The sequence below is a fragment of the Streptopelia decaocto genome (assembly GCF_964273445.1).
Source record: "Streptopelia decaocto genome assembly, chromosome: 18".
In the NCBI taxonomy this organism is placed as follows: domain Eukaryota; kingdom Metazoa; phylum Chordata; class Aves; order Columbiformes; family Columbidae; genus Streptopelia; species Streptopelia decaocto.
Window position 1 is genome coordinate 10,551,246 of NC_138673.1, and position 18,601 is coordinate 10,569,846.

The window sequence follows — 18,601 nt, forward strand, 5'->3', positions numbered from 1 at the left end:
ATAGTCTGTAACGTGCCCCAGTCTGTATTATTAAGATTATAACATCACTCCTCTTTAATGGCAGCTGAGAGACTCGTTCAGACGTGAGGATGAGGAGAGAGGCACATCTTTAAGAGATGAGCCTTGATTCTACCCCGGGCTGCCCGTCAGCTGATGGAGAAGAAGTGCCTTCTTTTTTGGGTGGACCTCACTGGCAGTAGGGAGTGGTGGGGAAGCACCATGCACGTGGTTCATGCCCTTCTTATGAATGGTACTTCATTGTACAGAGTACAAAGGTCTATTTTCTTCAGTAAGTTCTTAGTTTCCAAGCAAAACCTTGAACTGGGTGATACGCATTTGAACTTTGGGGCTACTGTAGATTTATACTTAACTTCCTGATGTTGACATATGTGTCTTCTGTCCTTAGCTGAGGTAGGAAATGGAACTCTTTTCTTCCTCAAAGGCTGAAAAGCATGGAGAACATTGCTGTCAGCTGTGTTCCTTTATCTAAAAGCACATATAATTTGCAGCAAGGTAGTTATTATGTTCCTGTAGTGTATTTTCCAACTATTCTTTGATCCGTAAGACATACCTTTCACAGTACAGCAGATACACAGTTTGAAAACTAGTGATCTTGCAAAGTTTTACAGCATTGGCCACCAAGTACCGGACTCACTAAGGGCTCGATTGCTACCCAGAGTCCTCTACAGCCTTTATAAGAAGACAGCCGTGTCTGTGCGTCCTGCAGGCGCCGACCTCCCTGTGTCTGCTGCTCATGACTAAATGATGCACTGAACACTTTCCAGCCTGGTTGCCTGAGAGATCAGGGGCTTGCTGTCCGGGTGGCCCAGTGCCACTCCCAAGGCCAGCCCATGCTATTGCTGTCACCGCAGGGCCGGCCCGTGCTCCCGCTGTCACCGCAGGGCCGGCCCGCGCTCTCGCTGTCACCGCAGGGCCCAAGGCACCGCGCTCTCGCTGTCACCGCAGGGCCCAAGGCACCGCGCTCTCGCTGTCACCGCAGGGCCGGCCCGCGCTCCCGCTGTCACCGCAGGGCCAAGGCACCGCGCTCCCGCTGTCACCGCAGGGCCGGCCCGCGCTCTCGCTGTCACCGCAGGGCCAGCCCGCGCTCCCGCTGTCACCGCAGGGCCCAAGGCACCGCGCTCCCGCTGTCACCGCAGGGCCGGCCCGCGCTCCCGCTGTCACCGCAGGGCCCAAGGCACCGCGCTCTCGCTGTCACCGCAGGGCCAAGGCACCGCGCTCTCGCTGTCACCGCAGGGCCGGCCCGCGCTCCCGCTGTCACCGCAGGGCCCAAGGCACCGCGCTCTCGCTGTCACCGCAGGGCCAAGGCACCGCGCTCCCGCTGTCACCGCAGGGCCCAAGGCACCGCGCTCCCGCTGTCACCGCAGGGCCAAGGCACCGCGCTCCCGCTGTCACCGCAGGGCCCAAGGCACCGCGCTCCCGCTGTCACCGCAGGGCCCAAGGCACCGCGCTCCCGCTGTCACCGCAGGGCCAGCCCGCGCTCTCGCTGTCACCGCAGGGCCAAGGCACCGCGCAGGGGTGACGTCCAGGCCAGCCAGCATCAGACAGGTGGGCATCACCACAGCTCAGTACACAGAAAGGTACCTTCTGTAAATTATTTTCTCGTGTTCTGATGAGCTTCAACTTGCCATCTGCCCTTTACACAGTTGTCATATCATTATCTGGTCTTTCAGAGACAATTTAATTAGATCTTCTTTCAGTAGGTTTTAATCAAGCATTATGGGGTTGCTGGTGAATTATTTACAGCCGTATCACTTGATGGAACACTTGCTCTGTTGAAGGTATCACGTAAGTGACGTGTCTGTAGCAAAACGTACAGCTGGCTTTAACCTGGGCCCCCTCTGTGTTCCCTGGGGTTATCCAGCTGACATCAGACGAACGCTGGGTTATGTGAGCCCACTCTTTGACAGGAGTAGAAACTGAGTGTGACTTGTGCTGAAATCAAGGAGCTGAAGCAGTTTAAAAACTAGGCTAAGAGCTGAATTTAGCTCTAGTCTCTGCTGGCTCACTTCTAAGTGCCTTTCAAGGTTGAATACCTTGAACAGTGTGGCCTTGACCCTCCTTGAAGCTCCAGCTATTCAGCCAGAAGTGCTGTTGTCTTCAGGCTTGCTCTGCTGTACCGTGAGTGGGTCTGGAATGGGCAAGGCAGTGAAAAACAACACTCAAATAGCAAAGGAGAGCTTGAAGCTTTTCCTGAGGCTGATAATGCACTATTAGTGTGGTTAGGAATCAAGAATAGCATGTGGAAAGTGACTTTCGGTGGCCGAGTGCAGATGTTTGACTTTAGGAAATGATGTTGAGGGAGATCCTGGAAACCCCCCAAGAGACCAATAGGCAATTTAGCAGGTCATTGTATCTCATCGGAGATCATCATTTGTCATGAGCCTTTTGTGAAGGAAAAGACCAATTTACAATCTTATTGTGTAGATTTACTGGATGTATCAGCATGTTTTGAAAGGCTCCTCAGAGCGAACAATTGGGGTGAGAAGTTGTGTACTCTACAATTCCCCCCCTGCAATAAGAGGGACACGGCCCACACTCAACCCATCCTCAGCGGTGCTGAGCTCTCCGGGCCAGTCGCTGGGACAGACCCCTCCGAGAGAAAGTGCTTGTAGTGCTGCCAGTGGTTGGTGTTTGGGAGACAGGACGGTGCAGAAGTCGGGATAAGAAGGGACGTAGTGCGATGGAAGTGCAGTTGTGCTGGCTGTTCCAGACGGCGCGCATGTGAGACAAACGGAGCGCTGGCTTTGCTTATCTGGGTTGACAGGTTATCTGCTGGTCTCAAGGTTCACGCTCAGGTGAAACTCTCTAGTAGGTGGCTGCAGAGCCTGGTCCCTTTCGGTTGCTGTGTAACCCCCAAGTTTTTCCCTCTCTCCTCCCATCGCGGTGTTGCTGGTTTCGTGTGTCCGGTCGGTGGTCCGGCGGTCCGTGCAGCCCCAGCAGTGTTTGTCTTGCAGCAGAAGGCAGGGTGCTCGTGGCGCGGCTGTTCCCCTCCCCCAGACTTGGCCATTATTTATGCAGCGTGATCTAACCCCGCGTGGCTGGGAGCCGACGGTCCAGAGTTCATTTGCAGTTATTACTGTAGCACAGAATCAGTCTGGTTAGAGGTACTAATTTCCAGCACGGAGCATAGAGCCTTTGAAAGCATAAACAAACTCCAGGTCAGTTTTACTCGGCTTCATACACAAGCGTTTCAGCTAAACAGGAAGAACCAGCTGGAGTTGAAGCCCTGCAAGGAGCTGGTTCAGGAGTCGTCCGTACTAAACCAAGTGAGGTCCCTTCCACTGCACCAGGAGCACTGAGCTCCAAACCAGCCGTGGATCCTTCGCTTTCTGGGCTCTGGAGATGTGTTAAGTACAGTTCTCAGCTTTGCCTCAGTCTGTGTTTGAACTCCTGAGCTCGGGCATAGCTGAATAAAACATGCAGAACCGCCTTGCTCGGTCGGGGCCAGACTTGAGCCGGACTGCAGCGCAGGGAGCTGCGGCTATTCCGACTTCCATGGCCTGAGCAATTACAGCTGCGTCACAACCCTTGTGGTATGTGGGTGTAGCTACTCTGGAGTTCAGTCATCCCAGCTGCCACTAACCGAGCTTGTCATCTGAACTGCGCTGCTTTATTCTCTTATTATCTAGGATACCACTAGAAATCCTCCGCAGACAAGATCACCCCAGGCCCTGCCTTTGAAGACAGGCAGGTTCAGAAGCTGGCGTGGCCTTCTAGAGCAGAGACTAAAGAGGCTGCACTAGGTCAATGACTACACTCAAAATATGAACTTCCAGGACTGGAGTACCATCTTCGGTGTTTGTACTGTGCCAACAACAGTAATCCGGTTGTAACTACAGCCAGCGCAGCAGTGCTGAGTTAGCAAGGGTGCTTGGCTGCCAGCAGCACGCTCTCCCTTGGCTGTACTTTGCTCCATGCTAATACAGCGGGTTTTTAGATTTGAGGCTGGACAGACACTTTGTACAGCGCAGTGTCTGTGCTTGGAGATGAGGCGGCTTTATGGTCATTCCCTGTCCTTGCCTCGTTCCAGCAGTGATGTGCACGCTGCGCTGGGGACCGGGCAGGCGGCTCATGGGAACAGCGGCTGCGAAATCCCAAGGGCAGGTTTCTGGGGCAGCCCGGCCCGCGTGGGGCAGGGCTGTCCGGAGCTGGGCAGACGGGTCACGCAGGTTTCGGAGCTGTCCGCGCGAGCAGGGCCTGCGGGGCCACGGTGCTCTCAGGAGCTGCATCAACACTCCGTAAAAACAAAGCTTAGCAGAGTTGAGGCTCCATCAAGTACTGGAGTGTTTAGGCTTTGTTTAGCTAGAGTCCATCAGAATAGTCACTAACTTAAGTTCTTTACAGTTAATTAAATTCCTCCTACAAAGCGCCACTGCTGTTATAAAATCCAAAGTTTCTAACCCAAGATTAACCGCTTCACTTTGGTCCTTGCTATGGTCTTTCCTTTAGAGAGACACCAGCCTGGATGTCATGATCTGACCATTTCTGCGCGATTTGGGGAACAGAGGTCACATCCTGCTCGGTGTCCATAGAGCCGGCTCCTGCTCTTCCTGTTGCCTCACTCCCTGTCCGTGTCCCTGCAGGACAGCAGGGAGGAGGAAGGAAGGAGAACTAACGCAGTACAAAACCTCGTTCAACACAGTCAGAGAGACCCAGTGTCTGATGGGCGGTCCTGCGGCAGGGCGCAGCCGTTTGCTCACACACACAGCTCACCTCAGCTGGGTGCTGTCTGAGCACAAACACCAGGGGCTGCAGAGCAGCCGGGGACACGAGCTGGGGGTGCGCGTGGAGCTGGGGGTGCACATGGAGCTGGGGGTGCGCGTGGAGCTGGGGGTGCACATGGAGCTGGGGGTGCACATGGAGCTGGGGGTGCGCGTGGAGCTGGGGGTGCACAGGAATGGACTTGGAGAAGGAAAGAGCTGACTGGGACAGCAAACTCTGCATGATTCCCACTTATTAATGACATGCCAGCCCTAGAGAAGAGGCAAACTCGCACAACCCATGGGCAAACTGAAATCTCTGATCCCCACTGCACGGCAGAACATACCAAAGTTTTTCTCTTTTCCTCTCAAAATCTGAAATCGGGAAGCTTGCTTTATAGGTTCAAAGCATTTTGAACAGGGCGGGTTTCAGTGTATTTTGTTCTTTTTGACAATCCCAAAATGTAATCTCATAGCAGCTTGTTAAAATATTTTGCTGTTTTAAAAGACACTTTCAGATAATGTGGCAAATTGCCACATTCCAGTGAAGCAATTTCCTACAGTTGACATATTTTATTTATTTATTTTTAAAATCTTGTTTTGTCAGCCACCTCCCTCCTCCATTTTCACTGCCAGGAACAAAAAGGCCACCCCGCAACAGCAGTTTTGCCTCATTTTACTGCAGCAGACTTCAAAAGCAGCTCAGTGATGGAGTCGCTGGGCACCCTGCCCTCGCAGCGCCCGGGCAGCGAGGTCCCCGCAGCCGCTGCCGCGCTCGTCCCGCGGAGGACGCGTGTCCTTTGGAACAGGGTTTGGGCAGGTGCCCTTAAAAACTGACTAACTGATTGAAGAACGTCTGCTGAGTAATGGGAAGGGAAGAAGGGCAGGCAGGTCCTCCAGGTAGCAAGCGATGCTGTAGGTTCCTCTTCTGGGTGACTGTGCTCACTCCTCTCCCTTTCTCCTGCAGCTGAAGAAGGTGACTGCAGTGCTGAGGCTGCCGGGACAGGCGCAGCGTGCGGGGTTTTGCGGGCAGGCTGTACACTGCGCTGGGCACCAGCGTCAGGCTGAGCACCACCCAGCAGCCCGGCCGCTCGTACGGGGCTCCCAAACGCCCGTTTCTAACCCGAGCACGAGGCCCTGGTGTCAGCTGCACCGCCAGGGCGACAGACAACTCCAACAGGACCTAATCCGGCAGCTGGGGAATCAGCGAGTCTGGGAAAGCAGTTTCAGATAACGTCACTGTGCTTTGAGTCGGGTCGCAGCTGGGACGCAGCACTTTCGGGTTTATACTGTAAACAATCTAGTTGAATTTATAAATTCCCTGTGCCAAAACACAAAAGAGAAATAAGACTGTGAGAAAGGATGGAGGTAGAAATTTTTTTGGTGTAAGACATTTTGGATTTAGAAGCTGGATGCTGCTGGTGCTTAGGGACGCGCTCATCACGCGACGCTGAGCTGATGCAGGTGCTGTGTCTGTGAGACCCTCAGAGCGGCTGAGCTTTGGAAAGAGCTCGTTTGCTCTATTTCAAACTACCGTCTGAAGCAGCTGTTGGGAACACTGTGGCGCTGGCTGTGCCTGAGCTGGGTAAGAAGGTGTCTCAGCACTGCTGGTCCCTCCAGCATCCGTGGGCTGCTCCGTGTTCCTGGCCCTGTTCTCAGAGCAGAGAGGAGGAGGAATCGCTCCCTGCAGCGTTTGTATCGCGGCCAGCGGAGCTGGACTGGAACACCAGTGGCATTCAGAGTCTGCCTCGTGCAGGTGCCGTGTTGGTTTTCAAAGGCGTCCCAGGGAGGTCGGTGTTTCAGTAACGCCCGTCCTAGTGGTGTCGCTTTTGGAAAGATGGAGATGAAGTGCTGTAAACGAAAGGAGTCTGGAAAAACACGAGTGATCTTTGCATAATGACAAAGAGTTGGTTGGCTGCAGTGGAAGATCTCAAGGCTTAAGGAATCAGTTTGTATGCGGCACTCAGAACTGTCAGTTCAGAGGCAGAAAAATACAACAGAGAATCCCTTTGTGTTTCCCCTGCTCCTGAGGAGGGAGTGTTGCCATTACACAGCAGCACGCAGCCTCGTTACAATGGGTTTTTATTTTCCCGTCGGCAGCCGTGGTTCCTCTGGCCCCCGGTGGCCGTGGCCCCGCAGCCCCCCTGTGCAGACCCCAGCCCAGCGCCCGCTCGGCCGCGGCCCCGGCAGGCACGGGAGGTGCTGCGGGACCAGGACTGTTTGCTGGATGGCCAGTTGCTGCTTGTCAGTCTCTGTGTTTTTGTCCTCATACAACTGTTCCTAGGTCAGCAGCTCTATTTTCCTCTACTTTCTAAGTAGGCACGACATAGTTTAGATGAAAGTGGCAGAGCTAGCGCAGCGCGCTGGGTGCTGCAGAGGAGGCAGAGCGGCGCTGGGTGCTGCAGGGGAGGCAGAGCGGCGCTGGGTGCTGCAGAGGCAGAGCGGCACTGGGTGCTGCAGTGGCAGAGCGGCGCCGGGTGCTGCAGCGGCAGAGCGGCGCTGGGTGCTGCAGCGGCAGAGCGGCGCTAGGCTGCACAGCGCAGGGCTGCGCGCAGCATGTGGGGAGCGCGGCTCTCAGCTGGCAGAGCTCCGTCATTCTGTTGGCAGTTGCATGTCCTCAGGTTAGAAAGGAAGCGGGAGGGCTTTCGGTTTTGGTGTGCAGTGGGTGTGAAAGCTTTGCTGTTTAAGCAGAGGACTGTTCCGCAGCTGCGTTAGGCTCGGGTGCCTCCCTGGGATGAAATCCTTGAAGAGAATCACCTTGTGGGGCTCAGGGAACCACTTGAGTGCGGTTTCATGCTCCCACTCCTACACTTAGCTGGGGAGGCCTCAACGGAGTGTTTACAGGTCTTGGTCGCTGGGATCATGAAAAAGAAAGGAGGGGAGAGAAAAATGGGTGGTATGTGACCTCCAAGTGACCCAGCAATGATGCTATCTGCATCATCTGACAAAGCAGAAAGAGCATACTGTAGTGTTTGGGCAGTGGCTATTGTGTCATCCTCAGGCATGACCGAAGGTTCAAAGGAAAATCCATCCATCTGGTGTTCCATCTCGCCTTATCCCTCAGCCTCTCTGTGCTTTCATTTACTAATTTCTATTAAGGCTTTTTCCCCCCCAGAGGATATCTTGTCTCTAGACTTTTCTGCTGGCTTGTGCTGGGTCCTGTTTTGCAGTTTGTTTAGCAATGCATTGAGAAACTATTTCCTTTTTTTTATAAGCAAACCCAAAAGTCCATGCGTCAGCCCAGACCCAGGCCCTGCAGCAGCAGCGTCTGTGCAGCAGCAGCGGCGTCTGTGCAGCAGCAGCGGCGTCTGTGCAGCAGCAGCGGCATCTGTGCAGCAGCAGCGGCAGTGTGTCTGTGCAGCAGCAGTGTCTGTGCAGCAGCAGCTGCAGCGTGTCTATGCAGCAGCAGCAGTGTGTCTGTGTCTGTGCAGCAGCAGCAGCAGCAGCAGCAGTGTGTCTGTGTCTGTGCAGCAGCAGCAGCAGCAGCAGCAGCAGCAGTGTGTCTGTGTCTGTGCAGCAGCAGCAGCAGCAGCAGCAGCAGCAGCAGTGTGTCTGTGTCTGTGCAGCAGCGGCCGCAGCAGTGTCTGTGCATCCTTGTCATCGTGCTGATTTCCTCTGCTTTTCAGAACCTCCATCACGGTCATTGCTGCCATGATCTGGTGGTTAGATCAGAGGACTGAAAGTTAGGTCTTTTGTGACCCGTTTTTAGAACTGCTCCTTGACTCCATGCACATTATTTTTAATCTTTCTTCCTCTTTCTTATGTCATTCAGAGCAGTGGCACCATTTTGCAAGCTGTCATTTCCAAAGGGGACCGTGCCTGTGGCCCAGCCTGCGTACCCAGAGCCTTTGGTTGCACTCGTATAACCAAAGGAGAGCAGGGTAGGAAGCGGCCGAGGAAGGGGCTGCAGTCAGTGTCAGTTCCACACGCTGCAAGTCAGTGTCCGACACATATGTGGGCTCCTGTTCTCAGATACCATCTCAAACGAATGAATCTGCTTCCAGATATTTCTTCGTAATGTTTAATCTGCTACTTTGGCCTTGCCGTTATGTGGCTGGTGAAGATGCATGTTGAAATATCACCCTTTGGTGGATTCAGCTCTGTTGTTTCTGAGGGCAAAACCATATGGGTGAGAAATCGAGTGACCTCATTTTTTAGGATACAAATAATTCCATGAAATGTTTTTTGCATCTTTTTGTCTTACTTTGCATGGTGCGCTTTGCTCCGGTGCAGCTGTCGTGCGTGCCTCGAGCTGTTTGGATTCCGTGCTGGATTCAAGGCAGCTCTGAAGTTGGTGAGATTATGAGACTCCAGCTGAATTCTGCACCACCCGAGTGTTCTGCTGAAAGCACAGATGGGAAGGATGGTTCTCTGTGTGGTCGAACGAAATGTTCCATGAACAGCTTTGGATGAGTTTTCACTGTGAAATGAACATATGTCATGTTAAAAGGGTACAGACCCACTCTCTCCGTTTCACCATGCAGATTTGGTTTTAAACCAGGCGAAACCAGGCATTGTTTTCCCTATATTGGAACTGTAAGTGTCCACATTGTTATAAGGCATCTTTATACCTGTAGTGCGACAAGCTAGTGTGAGGATTTGGTGAGACTTGAGCTGCTGCCGGTGATGCTGTGGTCAGCTGGTACCAGCGCAGACACCGGGGCGCTCAGTGGGTCGGCTGGTACCAGCGCAGACACCGGGGCGCTCAGTGGGTCGGCTGGTACCCGCGCAGACACCGGGGCGCTCAGTGGGTCGGCTGGTACCCGTGCAGACACCGGGGCGCTCAGTGGGTCGGCTGGTACCCGTGCAGACACCGGGGCGCTCAGTGGGTCGGCTGGTACCAGCGCAGACACCGGGGCGCTCAGTGGGTCGGCTGGTACCAGCGCAGACACCGGGGCGCTCAGTGGGTCAGCCGGTACCCGTGCAGACACCGGGGCAATCAATGGGTCGGCTGGTACCAGCGCAGACACCGGGGCGCTCAGTGGGTCGGCTGGTACCCGCGCAGACACCGGGGCGCTCAGTGGGTCGGCTGGTACCCGTGCAGACACCGGGGCGCTCAGTGGGTCGGCTGGTACCCGTGCAGACACCGGGGCGCTCAGTGGGTCGGCTGGTACCAGCGCAGACACCGGGGCGCTCAGTGGGTCGGCTGGTACCAGCGCAGACACCGGGGCGCTCAGTGGGTCAGCCGGTACCCGTGCAGACACCGGGGCAATCAATGGGTCGGCTGGTACCAGCGCAGACACCGGGGCGCTCAGTGGGTCAGCTGGTACCCGTGCAGACAGCTCAGGTACCAGTGCAGCGCTCAGTGGGTCGGCTGTTGAACGGCGGGCACTTCGTCCTGCCGCATTTCGTTGGCTCTGTGTGGGGGGGCCCTGCTGAGCGCCTGCAGCTCTCAGCCTCCACCCCTCAGAGCGAGCGGCCTCGCACCCTAGATAGCCTGCTATAAAAATGCAACACTACTTCTTTCCTTTGCATGGGTCAACTCACTTGCACCTTTTTTCTTTCCTTTGCCTGGATCAGTTCAGTTGCATCTTCATTTTTCCTTTTTAGCTCAGATGACTTTGAAGAAAGTGCCCTGGAGTACACCCGTTGCTGCTGGTCTCCGAGCGGTTGTTGAGATCTCTATCGGTTTCTCACATGGTCGCAGATCATGACTTCAGAGGCAGATTTGGCAAGTCACATTCTGAACTTTGTGTGTTCTGTTCAGGGCTCAGGTTGCTTAAGGCTTTTTCTTGGTCTGGCTCGGGGTCTGTCTGTATAATGGCACTGGGGAAAATAGATAAGAGTCAGCTAAAGGTGTCAAGTGAATCCACTTTCACTGGATGCCTTAAAGTGACTCATCTCACTTTCCCCAGTGTCCCTGCAGATAAACTGTAAGTTCAGAAGGTTTGTCCCGCATTTCAGAAGGCGGCAACGCAGAACCTGCTGCAGGAGGACCCGGTCCCTGCCGATAAACTGTGAGTTCGGGAGGCCTGCCCCGTGTTTCAGGAGGTCTGTCCCATATTTCGGGAGGTGGTAACGCAGAACCTGCTGCAGCGGGGCCGGGCCGGCCGGGCAGCGTCCGCTCCCGCAGCGGCGGAGCTCCCGGTGCTGGGCTGCGCAGGTTAACGGGGCGGTTCCTTCCTGATTAATTTCTGTCTGAAGGAAGACAGATGATTCGCATTTCTCTTGGCCACATCTAAGAGCTGGGTCGTACATTGATCTGATCCTTTGAAAACTTCAGCCACCGGCTTGTTAAACTGCAAGGCGGTAAGTGGTTGTAGGCTGGGAAGTGTTGGTGTGAGCTCGTATTTATCATCTCTTTGAACGCTGCCAGACTCTGAGATTTCATCTCCTGGGACAGGAGAAATGATTTGCTTTTGAACATGCGCTTGATTTGTTGATTAAATAATGGCCATTGTTTGTTTTGAGTATTGCAAAAAAACCTCTTCTAAACATTGGGTAGTTTCAACTCATCAGGAGCGTTGTGGGCATTATAAGTTTTGTGAAAATTTGAAAACACGGCATTTGGTTATGAAATGTAGGGCTGAACCAAACTTGGTCTCCAACTCTTGATATTCGGAAGGCTCAGTTTATTTGGATCAGTTGCACCAAGTTCTGGCCGACTGGGCTTTGGCCAAGTGCAAGAACTGCAGTAGGTTTAAGATGTTAGTGACGGCTGGAACGAGAGGCCGCTTTTCTAAACCAAATGACACATAATTGACAAGAAGCTGAGAGACAGTTTACCCCCAGATGCATGAAACTTAATTTCTTTGGCTAGGGACCATAACTAATAACATTCTCTGACAAGTTAGAATGTGATTTCTGATAAATTAGCCAGAGGTCAGGAATATTTGGGCTGCAGTTTGAATCATGAATTCTTGCGAATCGTGCTTGTGATGTCTCCTTGCTTGCCAGGGACTCTGAATTTTGCACCGGCTGTCCGTGAGCTGGCTCTGCAGCCGCCGTTGCTTTCTGGTGCCACATCTGCCGGCGCGCAGCTGGAGGACGGTGCGCGTCTGGTCTCTGGTCGCAGGCGCTGGAACTGCAGCGGCTGCTGGAGGCCGGGGGGAGGGTGGCCGCGTATCTCCAGACTTGGATCTCTTTGTACGGGCGGGCTTGGATCTCCAGAGAGCTGCTGTTTGCTTCGTAGAAATAAATAAAGAACTACAAGCATGGCAGGCTTGTTGTAAATGGATTTTCCCATATGCTGCAAAGGGATATTCATTTTAAAAGTGCTCGAAGGAGGAGATGAATGTGCATCCAGGGCCCTACCTTGCCAGGTGTGCGGGTGTCCCATGCACGTGTTGGGTGTCCCATGCGCGTGTCCCATGCGCGTGTCGGGTGTCCCGTGCGCGTGTCCCGTGTGCGTGTCCCGTGTCCCGTGCGCTTGTCCCGTGTCCCGTGTGCGTGTCCCGTGTCCCGGCCGTGCCGCCCGGTCCCTCCCTGCTCCTGTTCTTCCCCGAGCGGCGCCGTGTCTGCCGCGGCTGCGCCGTTTGCCGTGAGGAGGATGTGCCGTTGGGCAAGCAGGCACTGAATAGGTTGCTGTTGGCTTTATCTCTCCGTCTCGTTTGTGGTTGGAGACCTGCACGTTGTTTGTGGGTTTTTATGTGCGTCACTGAACCCAGAAGTTTTATTATATTCTCAGAAGAGGGTTTTGCAACAGCTCGGCTATTAAAGCCAAACCATGCAGTTTAGTTAGAAGTCTGGGCAGGAAATAACAGAATGAAATTCATCCTAGGGGAGAAGCGTGGTGCACGTAGGGTGGGAAGAGAATGCAAATACACTATTTATAGGACTAGGGGAAAACAGATTTGGACTCGAAGAGTCAATGTGAAGGAATTATCATGGGAAAACCAGACTGGGCAATCTAAGACGCTCCGATCTGTGCTGTCAGACTGCTTTGCCATGTTTGAGAGTTACATTTGCGTTCTATCCCAATGAAGAACCAAGATTTGACACTGAAATCAGTGCTGCAGAGAGCACGTTCCGGCAGCGTCCCTTCAGGAGTTTGTGCTGCGGATGAGGCCTGTCGAGTGAAAATGTTTGAACCCGTGTGTGTCTAAGCAGTACCGAGCTGCGGTGGGGCCGCTCCCCGCCGGGGCCGCCGGGGCCCACCGAGCGCGGTGCTTTGGTGGGACGTGGAAACGGGAGCTGTGTGGGGAACACGAGGGCAGTGGCTGTAGCGCCGGAGCAGCGTGCTGCCCTCGTGACACTGCCCGTTGTAACCGGGTCACGCGGGGCCGTACATTTTTGGTGTAATTTCATTTGCTTGTGATTTTTAGTTTATAAATAGATGCTAAGTCCACCTTGCCTTCCACCGTGGTTTTTGGAACAGATTCCCACACTTTTTCTTGCCGCTGTCGGTGCCTGCAGCTCCCTGCTTTAATGCTGGGTCATGTGCTACTTTAAGGCATTTGCATCTAATTGTTGTTACATATAACTAAGCGTGGAGCTCTGGCTTTAGAGAGTGTGCTGGTATCTCCTCCTTCTTCCAGGAAAATAAATCTGGGCTGACGGGAGGTCCCACACTAAAACGGGACGACAGTCTGAGCCGAGCTGCCCCTCTTCCCCGTGGGCCTGTCCCGCTGGCCGGACCACGTTCCAGCCACTGCACAGACGGTCCTGCTGCTTTCCCGGTGCTGGGTTCTGTAGGAACATTGCCCAGGAGGATGACAACAGATCCCATGGCACTCAACGGTGTCCTTTCTGGGTCCCGCAGGTGAAGCTGATCGACTACATCCACAGGCAGCGGCAGTGCAAGCTGAGCGTGCCCCTGACCGACCGCACCGCGGAGCTCAACAGCTACCCCAGGTTCCACGACTGGCTGGACATCGTCAACGTGCGGAAGGAGGTTGTGCAGGTAAGGGGGGACAGCACTCCGCACAGACCCGCCCGACACCCTAACTTCAGCACGCACTTTTGGATAATAATAATAATACCGTACTGTACTATAGTCTGGGTCCACTAGTGGCCAAAAAAAGACCAAGAGTTACAATTTTGTGCACTGACATATCCAACAAATGGACAGACATGTTGAGTTGCTACACCCTAGAGTTTTCTTACTTCTAAAAGCATACACGCCACAATTATAAATTCGTGAAGATCCAAAAATAGCCAGTAGCACTGTGTCCATCTAAACTTGGACTAACAAAAGGGGTCAGAGTTGAGGGGTTCGTCCCAGAGTCGCGGCCGCGGAGCCGCACGCAGACCGCACGGCCCAGCAGGCTGCACCCGGGGCGCGCAGGTGGGCTTGGGTCTGGATTTCGGCTGGGCGGGGGTCTGCGCTCAGAAACAAGGGAGATTTGTTCATTTTATACACCCCGCTCCCTCCCCCTCGGGCAGCGTCTCTGGTTCGAACTGATCCCAAAGCGCATGGCATCGGTGTCAAAGAGTGGAGGGGATAACTGCTGTGGGGGTCGGCGTCAGCTGTTCACGCTTGCAGACCACGGCTCCTTCTGATCCTTACAGTTGAATTCTTTACACGCAGATCGCTGCAAGCCTTGTTACTGCACAGAATGAGCTGACGCTTGTGCTGGAATAAAACAGACCAGATGAGCCATGGCCCCCCGCTCTTCTCTCTGACAATTTTTTGGGTTGGTTGGGGTTATTTTTGGTTGGTTGGTTTTTTTGGAAGGGGGTCTGAAGTCCCAGCCACGTTCAGGTGGCCGCAGGGAGCGCCGGGCACTGGCGGGACGTTGTTCCCTTGCTCTGGACCGTGTGCGGCTTCCCTGTGCTCTCTGGATGGAGACGGCTCCGTTCAGGGTGACGTTAACGGCAGCACGAGTGGAGCTCAGCCCACTGGTGGCTAAACAAAGCAGAAAAGGCTTTTTCCATTCTTTTTCCCCGTTTTGGCCCTGCAGGGTGATCACAGAGTTCTCACACAGGGTCCTTTGATCCTTACACAAGCAACAAGTTTCTTTAACTTCAGCAGGAATCCACCCGGTTAAAAAATTCAGCAGATTTTCCTGGAAGTAACACCAGCTTGGTCCTGATGCAGCTGAGCAGACTGGGCTGAATGGGTTGACGACCAAAAGTTGTTCCTTTTATTGACTGCTGTTTATGGTGAACACGATGCTGGATGCTGCCGTCAGCCCCGCAGGCTTTGGGTGGCGCAGCTGAAGGTGCAGCAGGGACAGGAGAACAGAAAAGTGGTTGCTGTGGCCAAACTGCCGGGCTCACAACTATTGTTGGTTTCTAAGGTTACTGGAGTTGCCTGAGCCTAGAGGAATGTCTTTGTGGCTCTTTTCAAATCCTGTGTGCGGCGCGGGGGAAGGGAGGCGGCGCAGGGCGCTCACGTCCAGCGGGCGCAGAGCAGCGAGCGGGCGCAGAGCAGCGAGCGGGCGCAGAGCAGCGAGCGGGCGCAGGAGCAGCGAGCGGGCGCAGGAGCAGCGAGCGGGCGCTGACCCGGCTGGTGTCACCACAAGGGCGGGCGAGCTCGGGTTTGGTCTGAGGCAGTAAGAACATATTCCGACAGCTGATCATTTCATTCACGCTCTCTTGCTGCCCTCTCCCAGTCAGTGACCAGTGTAATGAACTATATTCCCTCTGTTCTCTGGGACAGAAATATGAGGTGTACAAAGCATGTAAATTCCTCTGTGATTCTGAGTGTATGGATGTTTTTTAGAAGTTCCGCTCCTATTCACGCAGCTGCGGGCAGCTTCTGCAGCATTTAGAGTAGCTGCACAGGATAGGGTCATTCAAATTGTTTTTGAGTAGGCACGTTGGAACAGGCTGTAATGTGGGGAAATGGAAATAGCTGGGCTAATAAACCTGCTGCTCTGCTCTTGCAGTGGTATTTGTGTGTGTGTGTGCTGTTATTTCACTGCTTAGCAAATAGCAATGCAGCCCCTGTTGGTGCTCGTGGCACAGACCCCAGCACAGTGCAGGGGACGCGCTGTCTGTCAGAACTGTTACAGGTATCATGGGCTCGTTCCTGCTGCTGCTCGGATTCTATACAGCACGCAAACCGCGGTGCAGCTGTGCGCTTGCAGAATGGAGCTCTCTGACAGAAGGAGCTTTGATAGGTTAGTTATTAGGAAATACAGAATGTTTTCCCGTAGTGCACGCTGCCTGTGACATGAGGGGCGGTTTGGGAGCCTCGGCAGGGATGGCTGAGTGGGTCAGACAGTGGCAGCAGGGACGCGCGAGTCCCATCTGGTTCCATGGCTGTCAGACAACATGCACTGGGGAGTGACTTTCCATCTCCAGGACACTGTTAGCTCACTGTAAACCTGAATCAGCCATACTGGAGTTCCTTCTCAATGCGTCCAAAACATGCTACACAGAAGCAGCAGCCCTGCAGTGTTGCGATGTGTGTTCACGCCGGGCACCGGCCGCTCTTCTGGGGGTCGGAGGCTGGTTGGAGAAGGTGCGGGGAGCTGGGGAGCATTGGGGGCAGCGGGTCTATGATCCCGGGGCATTTCCAGTGCTGCTGGAGGGAGCATCAGGACTCTGCTAATCTGTGACATAACACCTTTGAAAAACAGCCTAATTGCGAGCAGTTCGTTAGCTGGGTTAGCGGAACAATGCTCTTTTTCTCTCTCTCTTCCCCTCCCCTCTCTCCCCAGTCCTCTCCCAAATAAAGCTGCCACGCGGGGAGGGACAGCAGCTCCGGGCTCCCGTCAGAAATAGAGCACCGGCTCTAATTTAGAATATCTGCTGACTCCTCTAGTCCAGAGCGAACACTATTTTTGCTCAGTGACTTGCTCTAGACATTGTGAAGCTTGAAAGCTCTTGCTGTTACAATTGCTGTCTTGTCAGGATCCTTTCTTTCTTTGAAAACCTATATTTAAAACAAGAATAATGACTGCTTGTAAAATCCTTTAGTTCTGGGAGAGATTACAGTAACAGCAATGCAGTGTTTGTGGCGCCGGGCAGGGAGAGCTCCGGCGGAGGCGGACGGGAGCCAGCCGGTGCTGCGCGGCGCGCGGGGGCCGTGGTGCGCGGGGCTGGCAGAGCTGGAGGTAGGTGCTGAGCACGAGCGCCTTCGGGATCCTGTTTGCTCTCCGCGAACACGCAGTTCGGAGGGGTGAGGAAGCTTTGAACCCCCACCCCAAGTGGTGCTATTTCTGTTTCTTTGTTATTGTTCCTCTAATCAGCTGCCAGACAGATTTTTATCACAGCAAAGGTGGCTGGTGCGGAGCGGCTCTGCTCTGGAGCTGGGCTGGCGTTGTTCTGTAACTTTCTTTAGAAGTGTTTTTCTAGGAAATGCTGGAGCCCTTGTTGCTGGCACGGAATCCTAGAGATCGATTAGCACTGTGTATGTGGAGTTTAATACCGTAAATGATGCATAAATGGTTAAGTATTGTGGGCTGAAACTAGGGAAAGAGATACCTGAACTAAGAACTACAAGAGGTAGGACAAGGAACCATAGACACAGGACGTCCATCAGCCCTGCAGGGGTCTGGGGTGGATTGTCCTGCCCCCTGGAGAGCTGGTCAGGAGCTGGGGGAGGAGGAGGGGAAGGCGCTGTGGACAGAGCACCGTCCTGGGCTGACGGGAGAGGGCTCTTGGTACTTACTGGGTTCTGGGCTTGAGGGTTGCCTACCAGAAAAAATGGGTTAAAAATCTCTATTGGCTTATCTTCTTTAGCACAGGAAAAATTCCTCTTTGCCTTCACTGTTGTTCTTCCCAGAAACATAATTATTGTATTTGTTCCCACATATAACTTGTCACCATCTTAAAAAGTAACTTAAGAACACAGTCATCATCCCCTGGAACGTGTCAGAGCCAGCGCGGCTCCCCGTGCAGCAGGGGTTCCAGTCAATCACGCCCGGAGGCTGTTTTTAGAGCCCACCGCCCTGCGCGGCGCGGCCGCGGTGGCCGAGCTTGGCCACCACGCGCCGTGGAGCAGCTGCCGCAGGCCTGTGCTTGGTCTGCTTTACACCCCTTCCATTTGAGGAAGGTATCTGACTCCTGATGTGTGTATATATGTATATTTTAATACCTCCTGTCTGCTTGTGAAACTTGTCTCGTTCCCCATTTAGCATTTATGCCCAAGAGCTGTGGTAGTGGGCAGTGGAGCGCGGGCAGTGCTGGGCGACGGGGAGCGGCGCAGGAGGGGCTGGTGCCCTCGGCAGGGACAGTCTGCGCGGTGTCCTGCTGTCCCCGTGCAGAGCTGCAGGGGCGCGGCGTGGCCTGTGTCCCGCTGTCCCCGTGCAGAGCTGCAGAGGTGCGGCGTGGCCGGTGTCCCGCTGTCCCGGTGCAGAGCTGCAGGGGTGCGGCGCGGGCAGTGTCCCGCTGTCCCCGTGCAGAGCTGCAGGGGTGCGGCGCGGGCGGTGTCCCGCTGTCCCCGTGCAGAGCTGCAGGGGTGCGGCGCGGGCGGTGTCCCGCTGTCCCCGTGCAGAGCTGCAGAGGTGCGGCGTGGCCGGTGTCCCGCTGTCCCCGTGCAGAGCTGCAGGGGTGCGGCGTGGCCGGTGTCCCGCTGTCCCCGTGCAGAGCTGCAGGGGTGCGGCGTGGCCGGTGTCCCACTGTCCCCGTGCAGAGCTGCAGGGGTGCGGCGCGGGCAGTGTCCCGCTGTCCCCGTGCAGAGCTGCAGGGGTGCGGCGTGGCCGGTGTCCCGCTGTCCCCGTGCAGAGCTGCAGGGGTGCGGCGTGGCCGGTGTCCCGCTGTCCCCGTGCAGAGCTGCAGGGGTGCGGCGCGGGCGGTGTCCCGCTGTCCCCGTGCAGAGCTGCAGGGGTGCGGCGTGGCCGGTGTCCCGCTGTCCCCGTGCAGAGCTGCAGGGGTGCGGCGCGGGCAGTGTCCCGCTGTCCCCGTGCAGAGCTGCAGGGGTGCGGCGTGGCCGGTGTCCCGCTGTCCCCGTGCAGAGCTGCAGGGGTGCGGCGCGGGCGCTGGGCTGAGCCCGAGCAGGTGGGTGCGCGGCGGGGACGGGACCGGCCGGCAGCAGCTCCCGCTGGGGA

The 18,601-nt window shown here is 55.0% G+C and overlaps 1 protein-coding gene across 1 annotated transcript in view; it reads left to right on the plus strand.

Annotated features, from left to right (window-relative positions):
• KSR1 (kinase suppressor of ras 1) overlaps window positions 1-18,601 on the plus strand; it is a 45,582-nt gene that overhangs the window by 9,502 nt on the left and 17,479 nt on the right. The window contains exon 2 of the mRNA XM_082068883.1: window positions 13,423-13,563. Within this exon, the coding sequence (XP_081925009.1) occupies window positions 13,423-13,563 (141 nt within the window). The remainder of the gene's footprint in view (window positions 1-13,422; window positions 13,564-18,601) is intronic.